This window comes from Branchiostoma belcheri, unplaced genomic scaffold (genome assembly GCF_001625305.1).
Source record: "Branchiostoma belcheri isolate BF01 breed outbred unplaced genomic scaffold, Haploidv18h27 scaffold60, whole genome shotgun sequence".
NCBI lineage: Eukaryota > Metazoa > Chordata > Leptocardii > Amphioxiformes > Branchiostomatidae > Branchiostoma > Branchiostoma belcheri.
In genome coordinates, this window is record NW_017804243.1 from 305,910 (window position 1) to 328,869 (window position 22,960).

At 42.7% G+C, this 22,960-nt stretch overlaps 3 protein-coding genes across 3 annotated transcripts; 2 read left to right on the forward strand and 1 right to left on the reverse strand.

The window, feature by feature from the left end:
• Nucleotides 1–234: 234 nt before the first annotated feature.
• LOC109482751 (immunoglobulin superfamily containing leucine-rich repeat protein-like) lies at nucleotides 235–10,197 on the forward strand. The gene is made up of 8 exons (XM_019785585.1): nucleotides 235–724; nucleotides 4,827–5,120; nucleotides 5,669–5,846; nucleotides 7,375–7,535; nucleotides 7,797–7,993; nucleotides 8,781–8,916; nucleotides 9,428–9,591; nucleotides 10,098–10,197. The coding sequence occupies exons 1-8, from the start codon at nucleotides 425–427 to the stop codon at nucleotides 10,186–10,188; spliced, it is 1,521 nt and encodes a 506-aa protein (XP_019641144.1). The 5' UTR covers nucleotides 235–424; the 3' UTR covers nucleotides 10,189–10,197.
• A 2,664-nt stretch (nucleotides 10,198–12,861) lies between these two features.
• Nucleotides 12,862–16,520, reverse strand: LOC109482701 (transmembrane protein 199-like). Its single transcript, XM_019785520.1, has 3 exons — nucleotides 16,339–16,520; nucleotides 15,677–15,756; nucleotides 12,862–12,924 (listed from the first exon to the last, which is right to left on the reverse strand). Exons 1-3 carry the CDS (start codon nucleotides 16,514–16,516, stop codon nucleotides 12,862–12,864), a joined length of 321 nt encoding a protein of 106 aa, XP_019641079.1. The 5' UTR covers nucleotides 16,517–16,520.
• A 249-nt stretch (nucleotides 16,521–16,769) lies between these two features.
• Nucleotides 16,770–19,113, forward strand: LOC109482745 (centromere protein V-like). The gene is made up of 5 exons (XM_019785578.1): nucleotides 16,770–16,862; nucleotides 17,447–17,651; nucleotides 17,806–17,875; nucleotides 18,044–18,158; nucleotides 18,481–19,113. Exons 2-5 carry the CDS (start codon nucleotides 17,452–17,454, stop codon nucleotides 18,645–18,647), a joined length of 552 nt encoding a protein of 183 aa, XP_019641137.1. The 5' UTR covers nucleotides 16,770–16,862; nucleotides 17,447–17,451; the 3' UTR covers nucleotides 18,648–19,113.
• Nucleotides 19,114–22,960: the final 3,847 nt, after the last annotated feature.

Consider the following 22,960-nt stretch of genomic DNA (forward strand, 5'->3'; position numbering starts at 1 on the left):
CTGTGTGAGCACTACATACGCAGATAGAGGCAGCTGCTGCTGTGGGTTTGTGTAGGCACAACTCCACACCCACAAACTTGTTCCAGGAGTTTCATCGCGTTGTTGTGTTATACCGAAGTGGGGACGACAACAGTAGCTGCTGCTGTGTAGGTTTGTGTAGGCAGCACAGTTCCACACCCACAAACTTATTCCAGGAGTTTCACATTGTGGCTCATTGTGTTGTGTTGTGTTATACCGAAGTAACAGCTGACTTGGTGGAATTACTTCAACCAGGGAATGACACAACAAGTCCTGGCTGTGTGAAAACTGCTGGTGCGGTGGTGACAAGAAGGAGCGAAACGGTTCGTACCACAACAACTTGAACAAGGCAACAGAGTGGGGACCACGACAACAGTGGGTTAAGTAAATATAGCCGGCTGGAGACATGTGGGTGTGTGTCGTGTTGTTCCTCTCCGTGCTGTCTACCGGACACTGGGCGATCGGCTGTCCCGACAAGTGCATTTGCTGGCGGGATGGGCACGTGAGCTGCGTCGACCAACGGCTGAGGGGCGTGCCCCCCGGGTTGCCCCCGACGACGGTGAACCTGGACTTGAGTTGGAACTCCATCGCGGGAATTCCAGCCCGGACGTTCGAGAATCTGACGCAGCTCCGGTACCTGTACTTGCAAGGAAATGAGATCTCTCACATCTCCGGAGACGCACTGATGACTATCCCCTCCATACAGGTCAGTACCTGTTTGTTTGTCTGTTTGTTTGCTTGTTTGTTTGTTTGAATTCTGTACAAGTGGAAGAGGAAGGGATGGGAAAACAGGTGTATTAAAACCTTTACAGGTCTACAATAATACAACAGTCAACTCGTATGTAATGAGTGAGTAGCAAACGCATACGGGTCAGTCCTTTAAATTTGATGTCAAATTTTGTATTAAAAAATTTGATATCAAATTTTGCCAGTACACAGCAGAGTTTCACAAGCCTTACAGTATTTGTCAAACACATCAAAATAATCTCAAATGGCCAGTGTTATCTTCCTATACAGATAGTTTATCTTTATCTGTAGGGCCTTTTGTTTATTGTGACATTGACAACTTCATTGGAGTGACAGCAAACCAAAGAAATAAATTGATGACTTTTGTGGCCTAAAGAAAAAAAATAGTTTAAGCAGCTAGTTTTTCCCATGCCCAGTGACATCATAAAACCCTGTATTTTCCAACGAGTCGAGTAAAATCAACAACTTTTCTGTTACTAGTAAAACTTTTATAATCTTTATTTGTTTACTTCTCAACCAGTTTGTTTACTAACAGTTCATTGTCAAAAGCTCTCATAAACTCACAACTGTATGAATTAAAATTCATGAGGGGACTTTCAAATATTTGCTCGGGCAGAATTATCAAATAACTTAAAAGTCATGTTTAACATTAAAACTTTTGGTCCAACACAAAAATTCTCTCATCAAGAGCTTTCGACCAGACAAGAGGAAGACCAGAGTGACTGGTCGAAAGCTCTAGGTGAGAGATCTTTATTGGGTTGGACCAAAAGTTTTAACTTTAAACATGTAACTACCAACACAGATGGACTTTCATTATAATAACTTAGAAGTCAATTTGAAAATTTGTGACAGATGATGATGGGAGGAATTAGTACTGATATTTTTCTTGTTGCCATTCATTATTCTTCTTGTCCATCAAGTATAACTAGGAACTGTCAGACTTCTTAAACCAAAAACAGATGCAGGAATGGATTTATACTTTCCCTGAAAAAGTTAAATCAAGTCTGGACTGAGTGTTAAACTTTAAGTGGACTACAAAGTCTATCATTTCATATTTGCTGTTATCGAATTCTTACATATAGGCAATATAAAAACAAGGAAGAATCATTGTAATTTGTTTGGTAACCACAGGCTAAAAAACACAGGAAACTCAAACCTAAAAATAAAAAACTTAATCTTAATCATCATCACATGTTAACATCACGACTGCTTTAAACTTGACCAAATTAAATCAGATATTTTTCTAGCTCCAAGGAAAAAATTCTGGAACCAATTTAGGTTGTGCTCAACAGCGAAATATATATTAAACCTAAAAATACAAAACTTAATCTTAATTATCATCACATGTTAACATCATGACTGCTTTAAACTTGACCAAATTAAATCAGATATTTTTCTAGCTGCAAGGGAAAAACTATCAGACCCAATTTAGGTTTTGCTGCACAGCGAAATAGATATCGAATATTGCCAGCAGTCACTTCAGAAGTCCTCTGGGAGGGCCTACATACCCTTTTTCGTAAGGCGTAATCAGGCCTTTTTTATATAATAGACTTCGTAATTTGTAGGCAGCCTCCACAAAAATCAACGTAATTCGTAATGTGACATTAGCCACAAATCGTAAAGTCGTAATCAGCACTGAGACTTTAACGTAATTTTTAATCGGCGGCGAAAATTTTGCGTAATTCGTGATCAATACCCCCCCCCCCCATGCAGGCCCTCCTTTGGGCCGCCTGTGGACAGAATCTGAGGATAGGTTTTCTTTGATCACGTCATTCCCTGCATGTCCTGATGGTATCAATTCCCAACAGATGTTTTTGCCTGTGGAGGCAGGCATCCTGATTATTTATCATGTTAATTAGATTACAGATATGAGGAGACAGCACATATTTGCCACCACACTTACAGGCTTTTTTTGTTACGTTGCAATCAAGCTAAGATAAGGCCATACCAATTTAATTTCTTGGTTGTCAGATTGGCCTCTTCCTTTTTGTTCTGATTTGCAAAAAAGAAAAAAAAGATTCTGGTTCTTAATCAACTATAAAAAAATGCTCATGTTTTGCCCCCAACAGTCAAGCTTTTTTTTCCATCTGTCAATGCAGTGGTTTGATAAGAAGTTCAAAATTCATTGCTTAGATATTAACCCAGCCTTTTGTGTTGAATTCACTAGGGCTGTAATAGGATGCCCAGACCTGTTTTTGTTTACTGGTATTTTATTTTTTAGCCCTGTCGCTTCATATTTTTTCTGAAAAAATCCGAGAAGAAACAAATTAAATTGGTGTGGCCTTAATATTGCTTGTATTGGGGGCATCACACTTTTTGTGAGCACTACATTAAATATAAATCTCTCTTCAGAGTTGTTTCCCTTCCCTCCCCCCCCCCCTCCTGGGAGTGCATGCCTGCCCATCTGTTACAAATCTGGAACAGCTTTGGTCTCTGTTGTCTTAGCTGTGATGGGTGCCAAGGCCCCTCACCACCCTCTCCAGTTTCCCTGATGAGGTCAGACCGACCACTTGGGATTTATCAAGGTCATCTCCAAGCAGATGTTGAGTGGAGGATCTTCACGTTTTCTAAGACTCAGAATCTGAGAAAACATCACAATCTTTTCTCCAAACATCTGCTTGGAGATTTATGTAAAGGGTTTTCTTCATACTAGTATTATAAGTTCGAAGATAAAATCTTACCCCTAATTCTGCATTGTCCAGTCAACATGTATAGTTACAATACTAGCTAGAAGTTCAATCGTTATGGTCTTATCTAGTATCATATGAAAAACATTGAACCTACAAACACAAAAATATATATATATATAAACTTAAAGAACAGTTATTCAAGACAAAATATAAAAGTCTCTAACTCAAAGAATCAGATGTTTCAGACAATGTCCATTAGAAGCAGTGACTGTAGTTTGTTTCCTTCAAAAGCTTCAGACAAAATACAGTTTTACAAGTAACAGATGTTATGGCCCAAGTAAAACCCTCCAGCCTCTCTGCTAGTTAAGGAATCATCTGTCAGTGCAGTAAATTAGCAGCTAGCTTCATTAGTAACCCTAGAACATCCGATATGGCAACCCTTTCAGAGCTGCTGGAATTCTACAGATTCCTGGCTTTGGAGTTGTCTGTTTCCATAGTGATACCATTATTAAGTGACTGACTGTGATTTCCAGAAGGCTGTTATAGGCAGGCTGGATAAGTTTTGTACACTATGAAGTAATGGTAGTTGAGACAGGTTAATCTTTTTAATTCTACAGATTCCTGGCTTTGGAGTTGCCTGTTTCCATATAGTGATTGAATGTGACTTCAGGATACCCATTGACAGGCTGGATAGATTTAGCACACTATGATTATGAAAACAGGAAGATCGTTGATTCAGACAGATTCAATATTTTCTTCCCATTTGTCGAAAAACTGCAGTGTGATAACTTCTACTGGTATACCATGGAATACCTTAGAATACATGATACATGTGTGTAGTTGGAAACGTTGAATAATGGTGGTCACTGGTTTGTTTGACCATGGTTTGACTTAAGAAGTCAGCTATTGAGGTCAAGTACTGTCTGGGCCAAGGTCAAGTGTCAATGTGACCTTGAAAAAAATGGAGGTCTATAGTAAATAACAGGAGGATGTACATTATAATATTGATTGATTGATCAATTGACAAAGTGCTGCTGTTTCATTAATACGTATTGTGGTTGAGCGAGAACAAACTCCATGTCTTTCTGTGGAACATCCTCTAGTAACAGTGCAAGAGAAATTTTGTTTCATGGATGAATTGATTGACTGAGCAATGGATTAATTGATTGATTGATTGATCAATGAATCAATTTTCCAGCAGCTATAGCTAAGTGAGAACCAGGTGCAGGACGTTGTGTAATAGAGTCTGGTTGATTGATTGATTGATTGATTGATCCATTGATTGATTGATTGATTGTTTCCAGGAGCTGTGGCTGAGTGAGAACCAGCTCCAGGAATTTCCATGGGACATCTTCTAGCAAGAATATGTAATAGTGTATGTCGATTGGATGGATTTATTGATTAATTTATTGATTTATCAATCGTTTACAGGAGCTATGGCTGAGTGAAAACCAGCTACAGGAGTTCCCGTGGGAGGTTGTCCCTCGTCTGTCCTCCCTGTTACGTCTAGACCTGCAGAACAACCGCCTTTCCCACCTGCCGTCTGACAACCTCCCGCCTTTTCCCGCGCTCACGTGGATTAACCTGGCGTACAACGAGATCGCCACCATCGAGGGCGGATTCCTGGCGAGCCAACCGGTGCTCGAGACAGCCGCCGTGCACAACAACCCCTTCAGCTGCAACTGTTCGCTGCAGTCCTTCCGCGAATGGCTCGATGCCACAAAGGTAATACATACTTTCATGTCATAGTTATCTATGGTTTCCGAAGTTTTAAACAGAAAAATTAAGTTCCTGGCGAGCCAACCGGTGTTGGAGACAGCCGCGGTGCACAACAACCCCTTCAGCTGCAACTGTTCACTGCAGTCATTTAGGGAGTGGCTCGATGCCACGAAGGTAACTTTCAGTTCTAGACTCTTGAATTAAACCTTGCAAGCGCAGAAGCATGGTTTCCAAAGTTTTGAACAGACTGTTTTGAAGTTTTGAACAGTTACGTTTTCTATGCATAGTTGCATTGTCCCACTTGTGCTAAAGAAAGACATAGTGAGGAAATATTTTAGCTACTACAGATAACAGTGTTATATATTGATGAGGCTGCCAGAATGACTGTCCACACTCGACCACCGCTTGGGCAAGACTGATCCAGAGACACGAGGTCCCTGTCCGTTATCGATCTTAATTGATATGGTGTTGCTGGTGGGAATTCATAATTCCTACTTCCTACACTACCTTTATATTCTTCTACCATTCCTTCCTTCCTTCCTTTGTTCCTCCAGGTGTCAGTACCGAACAACGCGGACATCGTGTGCGCCGGTCCGCGCCACCTGCGGGGCCGGAACGTGATGGCGGTCCCTCTCAGCGCGCTGACCTGCCGACCTCCGACCATCACCATCTACCCGACAAACATCAACGTGCTGGTGGGACACACCACCGTCATACTGTGCAATGCTACAGGTAAGAAACACTGTTTAAAAAAAAACTAACAAGATAGCAGAACCAGCTAAGCTCACGGAGGAGGCATCAGAACTGGCAATGAGTACAGTACCACTAGTACATGTGTGTACTTCCTTGATACTTAATTACCAATACTACCCGACAAACATCAATGTCCTGGTGGGACACACCACCGTCATACTGTGTAACGCTACAGGTAAGCAACACTCTCAAATATGGGGGCCTGCAAGGGGGGGTCCCGACAACACTCTACACTGAATTTGGAAACTTCTCGATTATGCTTTATGATAAATTCCAAGTAGCCACAACGCATTACATAGAATTAAAATGCCGAATACGCTCTACGCAAAAATATTAGAGCGGTCCGTTTATGCTCTACGTAGAATTAAAACGGCCGATTACGCTCTTAGGAAAAGGGCTTGCGGGCCCCCAAATATTAGCCCAGGACAGAGGCAAATGGATACTACCCAACAAACATCAATGTCCTGGTGGGACACACCACTGTCATACTGTGCAATGCCACAGGTAAGCAACGCTCTCTCCCACCTGCTGGGAGCCAAATCATTGTAGGCTGGTATCTCTACAGTGCTAAGTGTGTTGTCTGCCTGCCTGGCACATACCAGGAGTAATACGATTAGTTCTTCTATGGGACAGCTGTAATCAGGAAAGCCAGCTGGAAAAGACAGTGTCGGAAAAAAGTACTGTGCCAAGTTTTACTGTGCCAGAATACTGGGACCAAAAACCTAGCTTCCTGAGCTGACCCATAGAGAATGATCAGTGGGCTATAGGTAATACAGGCTAGCCACACTATACAGATTCTCTGATAGCCAGGTAGTATCCATTCACCATAGAAGGTCCTTACGACACCCAAGGATTTGCAGAAAGTTGCACTGGGTGGCGTATGGACCCTCTATGGTGAATGGATACTACCCAACAAACTGGTGGGACACACCACCGTGATACTGTGTAACGCTACAGGTAAGAAATGCAGCACGTCAGCAGAACGTACTGCATCTGCGCGAAACCCGAAATGTTTTGTGCCTAGCACTTTGGCAGAGCGTCTCATATTTGCGCATATGAGGTTAGCATTCCATCTGTAGTTTCCAAATATTTAAGCAGGAAAAGATGTCTTCTGTATGCAACAGGCAAAACTCTGATGCAACATTGACCAAAAACCCATGCCTTCTAATATCAGAATTATCAACCAAGAATTGAGGTGTTCGAAAACTCCAAGAACTATCATAGACTGGAACTCGTTGCCACCAAGCACAGTAGGGGCATCATCACTAGAAAGCTTTAAACAACTCCTGCAATTGAATGTGCAAAGATTGAGTGTAACAGGTCCTCCAGTGTAATGCAGCTAGCTGCCACAGCACCGCGTGCCTGCGAAGCTGGTGTGTTATGCCGAAGGGCGGTTATACCGGCTATACAGATACACAAGCTGGTGTGTTATGCTGAAGGGCAGCTATACCGATTGATTGATTGATTGAATGATTGATTGATTGATTAATTGATCGACCCCCCCCAGGTGACCCAGACCCGGATGTAGAATGGATCCTCCCCATGGGTGCCGTGATCTCGGCCGCCTCCAAAACCCGGCGGATCCGGGTGCTTCCCGACGGAGGGCTCCTGCTGTCACCGGTCCGCCAGACAGACGCAGGGACGTACATGTGCATCGCTACCAACCAGGTAAGGCCTAGCTATATATACTACTATAGTCTCAAGGCAGAGCTTTTAGGGGCTATAACAATTACAGGAATATGTGCAAAGGTTAGGTGCTGTCTGTTGTCTCACAGATCTTTCAGATGCTTTGAACACGTGCAATAAGATCTGCATTTTAGGTTAGGTATGGCCTCAGTCAGTTTTGTTTTCAAAATCTATCCAGTCAATTGAGTAACTGTTATCTTGGCTTGAGATAACTTTCACTTTATCTAAATTTTTGCTTCCCAGGAGGGTCGTGCGAACGCTACGGCTTCCATGAACGTGACACGGCTTGACTGCTCGACGGGTGAGTGCCGTCCCAGCGGCCCCATCCTCACCGACTCCGTTCCCGTGCGTATCTTCGTGACCTCCGTGACCTCGACCTCTGCGCTGATCCAGTGGTTCCCTCTGGCAGATGAACCCCTGGTGTTACCGCTGCCGTACAGGTGAAACAAGTTTGAACTGTAATTGAAGTTGAACTCACCCAAATTTTCGACTGCACAACTCCAGTCTTTTGTCAAGGAATAAGCAATCCACCGCTTCCGTGACGTCACGCACATACATGCAGAAAGTCTGTGGCGCCCCCCGTCTCTGTTCAGGGATGGTTGCAATGCTCGTGAGATTACATTTGGAAGTGATTGGTCATTGATTATCCTGATGAAGGCGACAGTGATAATTTGTGTATAATTTGTGTGTTGGAATAAAGTTTAACGTATTACTATATCAGGCATGTATGGTTTCCTCTCGCAGACGAACCCCTGGTGTTACCGCTCCCATACAGGTGAAACAAGATTAAACTTTGCTGTGTTGTATCAAAAGTTTAACTAACAAGATTGAACTGTACTTGCCATCACAAAAATTGGACTCTCCCAAAATGTTTGACTGTTCATGTCTGACGATGTATAATAAATCGGTGGATGATAATATAAACTCCCTGGCACTTCTGATTAATTTCTCACGTCACGTATCAGTAAAGTCTCGTGTGAATACATTGTAAGGTCACGTGTTTGTAACTGTAACTCTCGCGAGATTACGTTCGGAAGCGATTGGCCACTTGACTTGACTTGACTTTATTGGGATCCACATTTTGCTTACAAAAAATGTAGCTATTCTTCCTGTGGTCCTTCAAGACACACATGAATGTGATCCCTGAAAATTTGATCTCTGTATAATTTGTGTGTTGTGTGTTCAACGTATTACTATATCCCGAATGTACTTTCCTCTGCCATACAGGGTTCTATACTACAGAGTGGGGGAGTCCCTGCAGCAGACAGCCGTGCTCAAGCAAGGAGTCTCTCTGTACAAGATAAAAAACCTGAAGCCGTCCTCACGATACTCTGTCTGTGTCACCCAGTCCATCATGCCACAGGTAAATTAAGTCTTTTTTGCTTTCCTAATGGTTCTATCTAGAATTTGTATTCACCTCATTTACTTTTTAGCCTGTGTACACAAGCTTTATCCGGCACTTAAAGAGGTGCCACCCCAATGGTGGCAGACTATCTGGAATTTCAAAGCTGGCAAAAAGCGAGGTTTAGTTTAGGCTAATTTAGTAAATTCAATTCATTATAGTTCTTGGACCTCTGTCAGTCACTGACAAAAGGTAGTGAATGCTAGCTGAAATGGGATGACTGTTTTCAAAATTTATCCAGTGAGTATTTAGTAACTGTAATCTGGCATGGGTATAGAATGAATGACTGAGTGAGTGAGTGAGAGTGAGTGAGTGAGTGAGTGAGTGAGTGAGTGAGTGAGTGAGTGAGTGTGAGTGAGTGAGTGAGTGAGTGAGTGAGTGAGTGAGTGAGTGAGTGAGTGAGTGAGCGAGCAAACAAATGAATGTACAAATGGTTTATTTCCAAAATAACAGTTTGTTCCTACTGCCCCAGGATGACCACTGTATGGAGTTCCGTACAGAAGACGCTGAGCTGACGCACACGTACATCACGATTGGCTACACGCTGGGCAGCGTGGTGTTGCTACTCGTGATCGCTACAATCGTGTACTGCTACATGCGCTGCTACCGCAGGAAGAGGAGGGCCATGGTACAGAGGTGGGTGTGGTACATTTTATTCAAACTGTTCTGAATAACGCTTGGATTGATTGAACATCTTAGTATCTTACTTCATCTCTTAGTCTAATTTTTGGGCACTTCAGACAATCTCACAACAGTTTTCTACACTCTTTCTGTTCTTTGTAACATTCACTTTAAGTGTTTTGTCAATCCTTAGTCTGATATTATCTTTTCCATTGCCCAACTCTATTTCTTACTACCTAGTTTTGGCTTGTCCCAATATGACACATGATCTATAATTATATTAAGTTTTGGCTGTCTAATTATGCTATATTGTACATGTATTACATATGTACTAATGTTGTCCTTATTTTCATTGTACTTCATAGTACAAACACAACTATTAAAAACACTTGATCATTATGATATTAATAGCTCGTAAGCTAGATGTTAGTGTGATGTGTAATATCGAATGTTATTATGAGACTTTTAGACCTCTGTGACTTGAGTGCATTTGTTTAATAAACACATCTTGACTCTTGAAGGTCCCTGAACGCAGTGAACCTCTCCAACAACCATGCGACGATACCTCGAGCGGAAAATGGGATGGCCGTGCACATGAATGGACACGGATGACACGATCATCAAAACCAGTAAACACATTCAAAATTCAATAAATAGTTAAACAAATGAATAGGTAAATACTCTGTATGGATGTACATATTTCACAGCTTGTAGAGGCTTCACAATCTCAAGAATCATACGTCAGAAATAGTTCTGTTTTTCACAACACCCAGTCTGTACACTTTTAGGTTGTTGATATTTTTTTCTGCAATCACTACTAGTAAATAGTATCTAAACCTTTCTTCAAATTTCTGCTTGTAGCAGTGGGTACATTGTATTTTGAGCCCTCTTAATCCAATTTATGAATATGAGCATCAAAGACATTGACACAGCTTTAAGAATGCAGATGTTTACAGTATTGTATTTTCTGGCGAGTTTGTAAAACCGACCACTTTGACCTGGCTTGTTGTAATTATCCGTTTGTATTGAGATGTAAAAATTTTGCAGTTAAGTGTCGTGGATAAGAATTAAGACTTTGGGGGGGAAGTTTGCAAAATAAAGTCTCAATCTTTTTCTTACCCACTGTCTGATTGGTTTGTTGTGTGCTTGAAAGACAGAGAAATACAGTAGTAATATAAGAAGTACTGGTATGTTCTTCACACAGAGTGTCCAAGTTCAGCAAGGAACCAAGGATATAGATTTGGGCAACCAAAGGGCCCAGAAAGTTAGATTTGAAGCGCATACAGACTATCTCTTAGTCTATACGATATCTTATAATTTGACTGTGGAGGCAACACAGACAAGTCAGCCATTTTCTCCACCCTTCTCGGTTTTTTGTTCTTCTCAACTTCCCCAATATACTAGTATATATTTCACTTAGTGTCCTGCCTGTCCATTCTCTAATATTATCCTCCCATCTTTTCCATTGCCTGCCCCTCTTTATTTCCCCCCCCCCGTACTAGTACTAGTTCTGTATACTACATGTAACAGTACTAGTACTGTATACTACATGTAACAGTACTAGTACTGTATACTACATGTAACAGTTGGCCCTGAGGCTACCAGCCTGTTCTATTTATAGAACAACAGGTGCAGGAAACTCAGGTTCAAAGTGATGGATGACATCATGCTGGAAGAAGACTGGACAAGGTCAGGGGCAGCCCAAGGTCACAGGGGTCACGACCTTCAGCTGAATCTGGACCCGCCTGGTCATTTTAAATCTGCACAACAATTTTTCAAAGGTGCCACACTGGAAGTTTTCAAATCCCGCTTACAAGTTGACATGGGCAATGAAACTTCATCTGTTTTAGTTGAAGTCATTCTGAAATAGGGTTGAAACTGTAATTTCAACACAAAAGTTGGACTTACCCAAATTTTCAACTGTTCAACTCCAGTCTTTGGCAATCAATGAGGAATCCACAGCTTCTGTGCAGCCATGTCATGCAGATAGAATACTTGTGTCATGGTGAGCAGTGGATCTTAGGTTGTAAAAAGTTTATTATGGTGCCCCTTTTCTTTTAAAAACCAGTTGTAACGTCCTGAAGCTGTGAAGGCTACATGTACTTTTACTCCTGCAAAAAAGTTCTGCATCCAAGTCATGACTTTAAATCCAAGGAAACCATCCCAACAAAAAGCTTGAACAGAACCAACAGACTTGCAAATATGCTGACCTGCTCCTCTACTGATTGTTAAATCACTGCATCAGAGAGGCTCAGTCTTATCTACAGACCAGACACACAAATCTGTATCTGTATCTGTATAGCCGGTATAACCGCCTTTCGGCGTAACACACCAGCTTCGCAGGCATGCGGCGCGGCGGCAGCTGGCTATATTACACCGATCGACTTGTTACACCTAACCCTTGAACTTCTAGCTCTAGACATTGTTTAAAGCTATCTATTGACAATGCCCCTACTGTACTTGGTGACAGTGAGTTCCACTCTGCGATAGTTCTAGGAAAGAATGAATTCTTGAACACCTCAATCCTTGGTTGATAACTCTGGTACTTGAATGCGTGGCTATTTCTTGTTCTCTTCTGGGCTGGTATTAGGTACTTAGTAGTTGGGACATCCACCAGTTTATTAGTCATTTTGTACATCATGCATAGTCTAGACATCTTTCTTCTGTCTTCCAAATGTGCCCATTAATGGACAGATCCTCACTCTGATACCTTCACTTTAAGTTTAAGGCCCCCCCCCACATGCCCAGGTTTCCGTAGAGCGTAATCAGCCGTTTTAATTCTACGTAAAGCGTAGACGGACCGCTCTAATTCAACATAGAGCGTAATTGCCGCATTTTGCGTAGAGCGTTTTCGCCGGTTTGATTGTACGTAATGCGTTGTAGCCACTTGAAATTTATCGTAAAGCGTCATTGAGAGCTCTCAAAATTTACGTAGAGCGTTGTTGGGACCCCCCCATGCAGGCCCACATTCTGGACAGATCCACCCTCTGATACCCTCTGGTTGTGCTAAAAGTGATCATCAGTGTAGTCAGGGATCACCTTGTTATGTCTCCATCCTGTAACCACCCAGACTTACAGAGGAAGTCAGTAAGCTGATACTCCTCCAGCTTCTGTCTTACCAAGATTCCTGGACACTTCCTTAACTCAGCCAGCCATCGAGGACCCAAATAAAGACGTCAGGGACAGCTCCTTCAAGATAAATTAATTAAGGAGGACATCTGAGTGGTTAAAGACGGCATCCCAGCGGTCTCCTGGGTCTTTAAGTGAGTTCCTGGTGGTTCATCGTTAATCTTGCAGTGAAGGTATCAGAGTGTGGATCTGTCCAGTAATGGGCACATTTGTGGGGGCCTGCATGGGGGGGTCAGACAACGCACTATGCTAAATTTTGAGAGCTCTCCATGACGCTTTACCATAAATTTCACGTGGCTACAAAGAGAAGCAGGCAAATCCAAGAACCAAGGACTTGCATCAGTCTAGCCTCACTAATAGTCAGGTCTAATCCACCAGCTCAATGCCAAAGACTGTAACGATGGCAGGCACTGTCTTCTTTTAAAAGACACTCTTTGAATCTGTTCACTAAAAAATGAGTCTGAAGACTAATATACTGTGTAACCTAATACTATTTAAGACTAATAGGCATGAAGAAATTTGCAAATCCATGAACCAAGGACTTGCATCAGTCCAGCCTGACTAATAGTCAGATCTGATCCACCAGCTCAATGCCAAAGTCACAGTAACAATCGCGGCACTGTCTTTTTTTTAAAGACACTCTTTGAATCTGTTCACTAAAAAGAAGTCTGAAGACTAATATATAACCTAATACTAAAGACTAATAGCCATAAAGAAATTTGCAAATCCAAGAACCAAGGAAATACCTCACTAATGGGGGCCCGCAAGCCCTTTTCCGTAGAGCGTAGACGGACCGCTCTTCGCATTTTACGTAGAGCGTATTCGCCGTTTTAATTCTACGTAATGCATTGTAGCCTCTTGGAATTTATCGTAAAGCGTAATGGAGGGTTTCCGAATTCAGCGTAGAGCGTTGTCGGGACCCCTCCTTGCAGGCCCTCTCACTAATAGTCAGGTCTAATCCCTCAGCTCAATGCCAAAGACACAGTAACGATCGCGGCACTATCGGCGCGCAGACTATCTGTGTAGTTTGATATCATTAGGTGATAGCAGAGTAACCGATAGTCCTGATGTGAACAGACTTTAAGCCGCAGATTTCAACAGAAGGAAGTTGGCTTTATTAATAGGACACATCTGCATCACTTTGGAACCAGAACCCAGGCGTAAATTGTGGAGTTATAGAGAGATTTCCGACATTCCGAAGTTTGATGGAATTTTGCTGCACGTGTCTGACAAGAATTCCAACACGATGAATAAAGATCAGAATTTGATTAAAGTTTAAACCTCAAAAGGAAATAACTTTTCCAACATGTAAACTTGGTACAAAAATGTGTACATTTTTGATATGTTGGAAAGCATTAAAAAGCAAGACAAAAGGTTACCTAAGTTAGAAGGAAGAGGGTAATATACAGTTTCAATGTTCAAAAGTATCAACCATTGATTATTAAGGTTGAAGGTTTTTCTTTGTGTGTGTCATTTTGCCAACCAATCAACTGCAGTTTTTCTTAAATTCTAGATTTGTGTATATTATACATGTACTTCTCAAATATTACTTCTTGACTTCCTGACTTTTCAAATGTATCTACCGGTATGTTACTTAGTTTAAGGTTTTCTTAGAAGGTAGACAGCACACGGCACAGGAAACTCTGGTATATACAAACCCAAACCCACCGAGGTATTCATTACTGTATTAATACACAGGAACAACTATAATGTATGGATCCTTCTTCATCTGCCTGGGCTCACTTTTGAGACAGAAAACCTGGGACTCAGTGGTTGTCTTATAATTTTTGCTCAGACTAATTTCTTTTAAAAAAAAGCCAACCATCAACAACTAGGAAAACCATCCAAAACCTGGGACTGTTTTTGCTCAGACCAAAAAGTTTGACTAACATCGAGAGAAAAAAAGCCAACCAGCAACAATTAGCTTAGCTATGTGGCCTTATACTAAGTTATAGTGCAACCATCAACAACTAGGAAAACAATCCAAAACCTGGGACTGTTTTTGCTCAGATCAAGTTTGACTAACACTGAGAGTAAAGAAAGCCAACCAGTGACAATTAGCTTAGCTATGTGGCCTTATACTATAAGTTATAGTGTAACCATCAACAACTAGGAAAATAATCCAGAGGCTCAGGTGACTCCAATTAACACATGCATCACCATACAGACCAGAGGTAAGACTTATGTTACAGCTGAATGACAGGACCAGGATGGGGGAAACCAGCAAAATAATTATCCAGACTTTGCCGAAGGGTTAGACATCCAAGTAATGAGACACACAAGAAAACTGTTGTTACTGAAGCAACTTGATAGATTTCGAATAAGCTACCAGAATTTCAAAATCTATCCAGATTTCATTTTCAGAACATAATCGCTTTGAAACAAATATAGGAGCTAGTAGAAACATGAAAACCCCTGACTCCCAGGACGCCCCCTGAGTCCCAGGATCCAACCCACGCCGAACCCAGGCAGCCAGGCACCAGCGCGCTAACCACTATGCCAAAAGGTCCGAACCTGTTGGAATGGGTCAGTTAGCACTGAACCCCACTGTTACACCCTAGTATGTAATCCCAGACCTTCATCTTTGCCGGGGCTCTGACTATATATGTTATAAGAGCCCTGGCTACACCCCCATATAGCCCCTGTTGGAGCACTTTAGGGGGGGGGGAGGCCCTAGTCTAAGGCGGGCAGGCCTCCAGCCTGGCCCGAAAAGACTCAACGGTGGGAGCCATAACTACCGGGCCAGGCAAGGCATTCCATTGTGGGATAGTGCAGGGCAAAAAGGAATATTTGTAGACGTCTGTTCGTGCACGTATGGGTTGATATTTATACTGATGACTCCCTCGGACCTAGTCACATGCATGTGCTTGGAGGTTGGTTTACCCCAATGCATAAGCAACCATGGACATCTGAGTTCAATAGTAGACTTGCTACTGAAATGTTATCTGATAAAACTGAGGACAACACATACCCTTTCTGGCATCTCCACTGGTGGGAAGAAGACATCACTGCCCTCTAGCAGCTCATGGAGGTACTGCTTCTTCTCGCCATCTGTAGCATATGCAGCACACGATATCGATGTGAAGGTAGTAAGATGCTGAGGGTTAAAAATGCCTGACTACAACTGTTTCTTTGAGCACTGACACTATTAAAGACAATTACTTTGAATCTGAGGCACCGTCAGTTGTGAACATGATACATCCTAACAATAAGTAAGTAACATGCATGTTTCATAGAATCATTACCTCCATGATAGAATTCTGTTGAGATATGGATATCTAGCTATAGTATACTAGTAGATAAAATAAACAAAGTCCCCAGGATCAGGTATAGTACAGGCATAGCCGCGGCGACTGTTGCAGGGCTTCTCTTGCTTGCAGTCTTTTACATTAGCCTTAGGAAAAGACTGCAAGCCCCGGCTACCACAGGCATAGCATTAGCAAAATGCATGTAGAAAAGAACAATAAATAGAAACTATAACATAAGTTTGTCATCCTCAACTGAGGTGAAGTATGATGTGCTTTTCAAAGCAGCTACTAGCACAACGTTGCTTCGCTACGACTTGCATACTAGTATATAGCCAAGCACACCAAAGTGTGTTGGGTTCTTTAACGTGCAGAGCCCACAACCAACCTTCCAGCCGCTCGTGTAGCTTTTGGACCGTCTGGAACGGGATTTTTCCTGGCTTCTTGCCAGATTGTGAGTCCCTGTACCGACTGAGCTCCTTCCGGAGGTCGTCAGGCAGGTCTTTTTGTGATAAAACAGCGCCAATCGCCTCCAAAATACGACCAGTGCACACTACGGCCGCCATTTTGAAAAGGTCAAAGGGAAACGGACGATCACACGTTGAAACCATGCTGCAGGGGATAATTGGTTTTAACATAATTTCTTTGTTTCTTACATAAGATAAAAATCCTACTTTTATGAATAAATGTTATATACGTAATAACCTGTTTATTATCTTTTAACAATCTCTGATAAAATTTGTGCCATTTTTTGTCATATCAATTTAGATTTTGTGGTAGTACGCCCCCTTGTATCCATGGTACAGTCACAGGTACAGGTGGAAGCCGGAAGTGAAGTCGACTGGTAGTTCGAGACTGCTTGGCAAGTTTTCGGGTTAACTGTAGAAGACTGATAGATCCTTTCAGAATCAGGTAACGTAGAAGTTAAGACTTTTACACCAAAGAATTAGGTAACGCATTTGGGTACTGAAAATAGGTTCGCCAGGACCGGTTTTAGTAAGTGGGCGTGGCACTGGTTTGGTCGACTCTAACGTTACAATCAATCAATCAATCAATCAATCAATCAATCAATCAACTTTATTGCTCAACAATTGTAGCTGGTACAATGTATGGCAAAGAAACACCAGAGGTACATACACAAACTAATACTAAAATACGATTCTAGCGGGCTAGTCCATGCAGGAAGTTATAATCCATTAATATTCGTGAACAGATATTGAGAATAACCCGTGAAACCATTTCCACCGATATTTCCCCATCTAGACGATTTTACTGTACTTCCCTATCAATTTTAACAGTGCTGTTTTTTTAACTCACAGTCACAGAAAACCCTGAATGGTGGAGACAAGATAGACTCAAGTGCATGAAGTTTTGAACTTGAATTTGTTACTTGCTGCTAAATGGTAGTTTGATATCTACAAAAAAGCCAGCAGAATTATAACTACATGTTATAGGATAGTGCAATTCTAACACTAGATTTGTGTGTTTCATTCCAGACAAAATGGCCGCCAGTACGTCAGCCAATCAGGCGAAAGTTCCCACGACTGGCGCAGAGATTGCGGACGCCCTAGAGGCCGCCACGGACGCGACCCCTGACCTTGTACCTACAGATAACGATGTGGTTCACACGGGCGGCTGCCACTGCGGCGCCGTACAGTACGTCGTAATGGCGCCCCCTATCTTACAAGCGGTGGACTGCAAGTAAGTCCAACCCAAAACTTGTCTGTCTGCTTTGGCAGGTAATTGAAAACAAAAACTTTTCATTAAAAAAATTACTGATTGATCTGACAACTTTAAGAGTTAGATGACAGTACTTCTGATCAAGATGTTTTTTTCTCCTTTACAATACCTCCAGCTGCAGCATTTGCTTCAAGAAGCAGAACAGGCACTTCATTGTCCCCAGGTCAAAGTTCAAACTGCTGCAGGTAAGTCTAACCTTCTGACCTTGAATCTGACTTGTATTCAGTCCATTTGGTCAATTTGTACTTTTTTTTAGAGCATACCCATTGCAGTCTGATACTGGGACTGAGGTGGTGGTGCATTTTTAGGGGGGGTACAGATTGACCTGCTACACCTGTCTGTCCCTTCTCCAGGGGGAGGACAACTTGACGTGTTACACCTTTAACACCCACCAGGCCAAGCACCTGTTCTGTAAGACATGCGGAGTCCAGAGTTTCTACTGTCCCAGGTCAAACCCTGATGGATACGGTACGAAGGGGTTAAACTTTGTTTCACATATATCGGACTTTAGGTGTAACACACCATGTTCAGTAAGTACATGCTGCGTAAGACCAGGCTGTAAGGTTTGAACCACTCACACCAGGAAGAAAGCTGTAGGATGCTTGAGGTGGCTTCAGGTGTTCTTTATGTACCATCTATGAGGATGGCTCATGTTTACAAAACATTAAAAAAACATGCAGCAAAACTTCAGATACATGCCACATACAATACGGCCATACACAGTAGTGTCTAGTTGATGGGTGGATGGATGGATGGATTCATTCACTCACTCATTCATTCACCTCGGCAGGTGTGATGCCCCACTGTCTGGACCAGGTGACGGTCGAGCGAGTCGTCGTGGAAACGTTTGATGGACAGAACTGGGAACAAACCATCCAGACCTCCTCCATACCCGCCAGGTCACAGGTCAAACAGGTCAAAGGTGACACTGAGGAGCCCAAGGAGCCAGACCTTTGACCTTAAGGGAGAAACTCTCCTGAACACCCCAGACATTTGTTGTTGTGATTTTATGATATTTGATATATGAAATATTTATATTAAGTACAAATGTATATGTTGCATTCCATGGTGAGGTATGCAGGGCAAGAAAATCATCATGGTAAATTTTCAGGCAGGTCTTTCGGTGGCTGCAAAACAGCCTGAAATTGTGAAGACATAGTACAGTATCATTGGCAAGGCAGCCTGAATCTCTGTAAGAAATGGCAGAAAAGACTGATTGAAGAAGTGCCTTTTTACCTGTACTTAGAGAGAGGAGATCTCAGGTTAGCTGGATATATTGTGCAACTGTGTTGGTATCAAGACTCATATTTAATAGATCTTCAAGAACTCATTGTATTGGTGACTAACTTGACTTGGTGGTGTTCATACCTGATACATCTATGCAAGCTGTCATGTTGTTCACTTGTTGTTATTTATTTTTGATGGGGAATAAACATTTTCAAAGGTAGATTAGATTGTTGACTAGTAATGTTATCTATTTGTAATTTTTCTAACTCGAAATTTCATTGGAAATATCAAATATAAGTTCTCTTCTTCACAAGTTCTGAAGAGAAGTCCATTTCCTATGTTATGTACACAACGCAAATATACATGTAGGTTAGTTGCACACCTGCAACGTAATGACAACAGTCTGGCATAAAAAAAAGAAGGCCAGAAAAAAACTAGTCAGTCCCAGGCTATAAAAAGACTAGTCAGTCTCACACACAATATCACGATACTACACAATAGCCTTTCGCGCGTGACAGGTCGTTAAAGCTTTGTTACTAACTATTAAAGCATTTCATACAGTCGACACGAAATCCCTCCTCAAAGTGCCGTGCCCCCTGGGTCAGCCTCACAATGGTTACCATGGTGATAAAATGGTGGGTGTGTCCATGTCGTGAGAGGACCGTAGCCTCTACCAGGCTTCGGGATGCGGCTGGAAAGAGTGGAAATCGTTCAATTAATATAGAGAGATAACATGCAGGGGAGTTGGTAGGCTAGAGAGTACTTTTTTTCGGGTGCGGCAAACTGTACTCTCGAGCGGACCAAGTGCAACTCCCATGGCATGTTATCTCTCTAATTGGCCGATTTCTACTCTTTCCAGCCGCTTTCCAAAGCCTGGTAGAGGCTATAAGAGGACCGCAGGCGAGCGTTTATCCACCCTTTGTACAGGGATTAAGTGGTGGGCCGCCGGGGCTTCCTAATTAGCGGGTCAGATTTGTTGTTCATCCAGGTAAAATATTTCCTAACAAGGGTTGAAAATTCCAGAAACCTATACGTGTCTACTCTCCAAGCAGAGGTTTGGGTTTGGGGGTATTTTTTAGCGTGTTTTGCATGCTACCTCTCTATTTGGCCTATTTCTACTCTTTCCAGCCGCTTCCTGAAGCCTGGTAGAGGCTAGAATGATAATACAAACGAATGATAATTGTACAGCTCGTTTGTGAAGATTAGTCATTCAGAGTTATACATAGATAATTTTTTTCTTCACTGATGAATAATGTCCAGCCACTTGCCTAAGCCTGGTAGAGGCTATATCATGATTATCATTCGTTGGGAAAAGAGTTGTCAGTTCTTGTTGTGTGACGTTCCAGCGGTTTCAAATTACCCACAGAACGATAACATGTAACACGCCCCAATTTTACAGGGATTAACAGCAGAATCCTTTCATGAGACATTAAAAGGACCCTTTAAGCTCCATTGTACATCTTCACACACACACACACAATTAAGCAAGTAGCCTTTAAGCCCCATTCTGCGTCTAAGAATTGCGGAGGAATTGACACAGAAGCCGACTTTTGTTGTGACAAAAATCATATAACCAGCCTGTCTAGAAAAGTGGGCACTTCTGGCCCCAGTGTTTGTGGATACGCCGGTGTGCAGATACAGGTGTAACACAGGTAAGCATAGGTCAGTACTGGTATAGGTGTACTGCTATACAGGTAGATGTGTACTACAGTTCAGTATTACCGGTATAGGTGTATACAATAGATACAGGTAGATGTGTACTATTGGACAGGTATATATGTGGCACAGGTGTACTAGAGATCAGTACAAGTGTGCTACAGGTAAGAACATGTGTATTACAGCTATATAGGTATACTACAGATACAGGAACAGGTGTACTACTTGTATAGTTAGAGGTGTACTACAGTTCAGTATTACCGGTATAGGTGTATACTATAGATACAGGTAGAGGCGTTCTACAGGACAGGTTTATGTGTGGCACAGGTGTACTAGAGATTAGTACAGGTGATATACAGGTAGACACAGATGAAATACAGGTAGGCACAGGTCATTACAGGTACAGGTGTACTACAGGTATAGGTAGAAGTGTACTAAAGTTCAGTATTACCTGTATAGGTGTATACTATAGATACAGGTAGAGGTGTTCTACAGGACAGGTATATGTGTGGTACAGGTGTACTAGAGATCAGTACAAGTGTGCTACAGGTAAGAACATGTGTATTACAGGTATATAGGTATACTACAGATACAGGAACAGGTGTACTGCTTGTATAGTTAGAGGTGTACTAACTACAGTTCAGTATTACCGGTATAGGTGTATACTATAGATACAGGTAGAGGTGTTCTACAGGACAGGTATATGTGTGGTACAGGTGTACTAGAGATCGGTAGAGGTGTGTTACAGGTAAAAGCACGTGTGTATTACAGGTGTATAGGTATACTACAGATACAGGTGTAGTGTAGGTACATCTGTGGCACAGGTAAACCACAGGTCAGTAACGGTACAGCCTAACGTCTGTGTTATTTATCACACCTATTTTTCACCTGCGGCAACTGATCAGGTATCTTTAGTCTCCGTAGCAGGCTTAGAACTGGGGGTTTGGTGGTCTTCGGCTGTTTTCTGATTAGCCTCCGTAGCAGGCTTATAGAACTGGGGGTTTGGTGGTCTTCGGCTGTTTTCTGATTAGCCTCCGTAGCAGGCTTATAGAACTGGGGGTTTGGTGGTCTTCGGCTGTTTTCTGATTAGCCCAGTTCTAAAACCGGGGTAATTCAACCAGGCCGGCTATGTTGTCTATATACAATCAGAAAATAGCACATAAAAGCTCCCAAAGACCCTGAAGACCCCCAAAACCTCCCAGCTTTTGGCATGCTCATGTGCTGTGGAGGCTCGCATTCTCTCCTCCGAGCGGGCGGAAGTGACGTCAGAGTCGTGGCGGAAGACTATGTCGCAATTCTCCGTGATTAGGCCTTTCAGCCCGATCACACCATGGCTGAAAGACAGGTTTCACAAGTGCGTTTTGTGGATCTTCAGCTTAACGCCTTGGATAAGTCTACACACGAGGAGTAGTAATCGAATGAAGGAAGCCATCAAACACCCAGTCATCGATCAATGAAAGGTGATTTCTTACCCCTGCCGAAAGGAATGGTACCTTCCATATTCAAGATGGCTGCCCCCAAGGAAGTTGTAAAGAGACTGTCGATGTGGCTGTGTTTTTCTGGGTTTTTGGATTTGTTTGGAGTGGGCATGATCACCCCACTACTGTCCAGACATGCTAAAGACATGGAAGCAAAATGTCTCAGATCATGTCTCTCACCAACTCTCATGCCAGTCATGGAAGCCTTAGCTGCAGTGTATGGTGGAATCCAATTCCTCTCCAGTCCACTCATAGGCAGCTGGGGCGATGTGTGGGGAAAACGACCCATGTTGTTGCTGTGCCTGTTACTGACATCCATCAGCTACACCCTGCTGGGGCTGGCACCTACCCTTGCACTGGCCCTACCAGTCAGGATCCTTGCAGGTATTTTCAAACAAAGCCAGACGTTATCCAAGGCATACCTGGCAGACATCGTCCCCAAAGCGGAACATTCGGAAGTGTTTGGAAGATACAGTGCCTTCTCTAGTATGGGGTTTATAGTAGGGCCTGTGGTTGGGGGACATCTGATGGTTACAGAGGGAGGATTTCAGCTGGTCTATCTGGTGGGCTCGGCTGTGTTCTTCATCAATCTGTGTATTGTGTGGTATGCTCTTCCGCACGTCAAGACAGAAAAGAAAAATGACAACCACAAACAGAATCCAACCACAAGCTTTGGCTTTCTAGCTTTCTTCTCTTCCCTGAAGAAAGCCCTGTTCTCTGACATGTGGGATCTGTTCCTGTCCTGACGTTCTCTGTTCTTCTCTATCGCAACAACTTGGGTCTCGGTCTCGAACAACGCTTCGACATCACGCCAAAAGAGGTCGGCTACCTCATATCCTACGGCGGGATTGTCGGCGCCGTGAGCGGCTTCGCCGCCGGAAAGGTCGCGGAATTCTACCGCAGCGACAC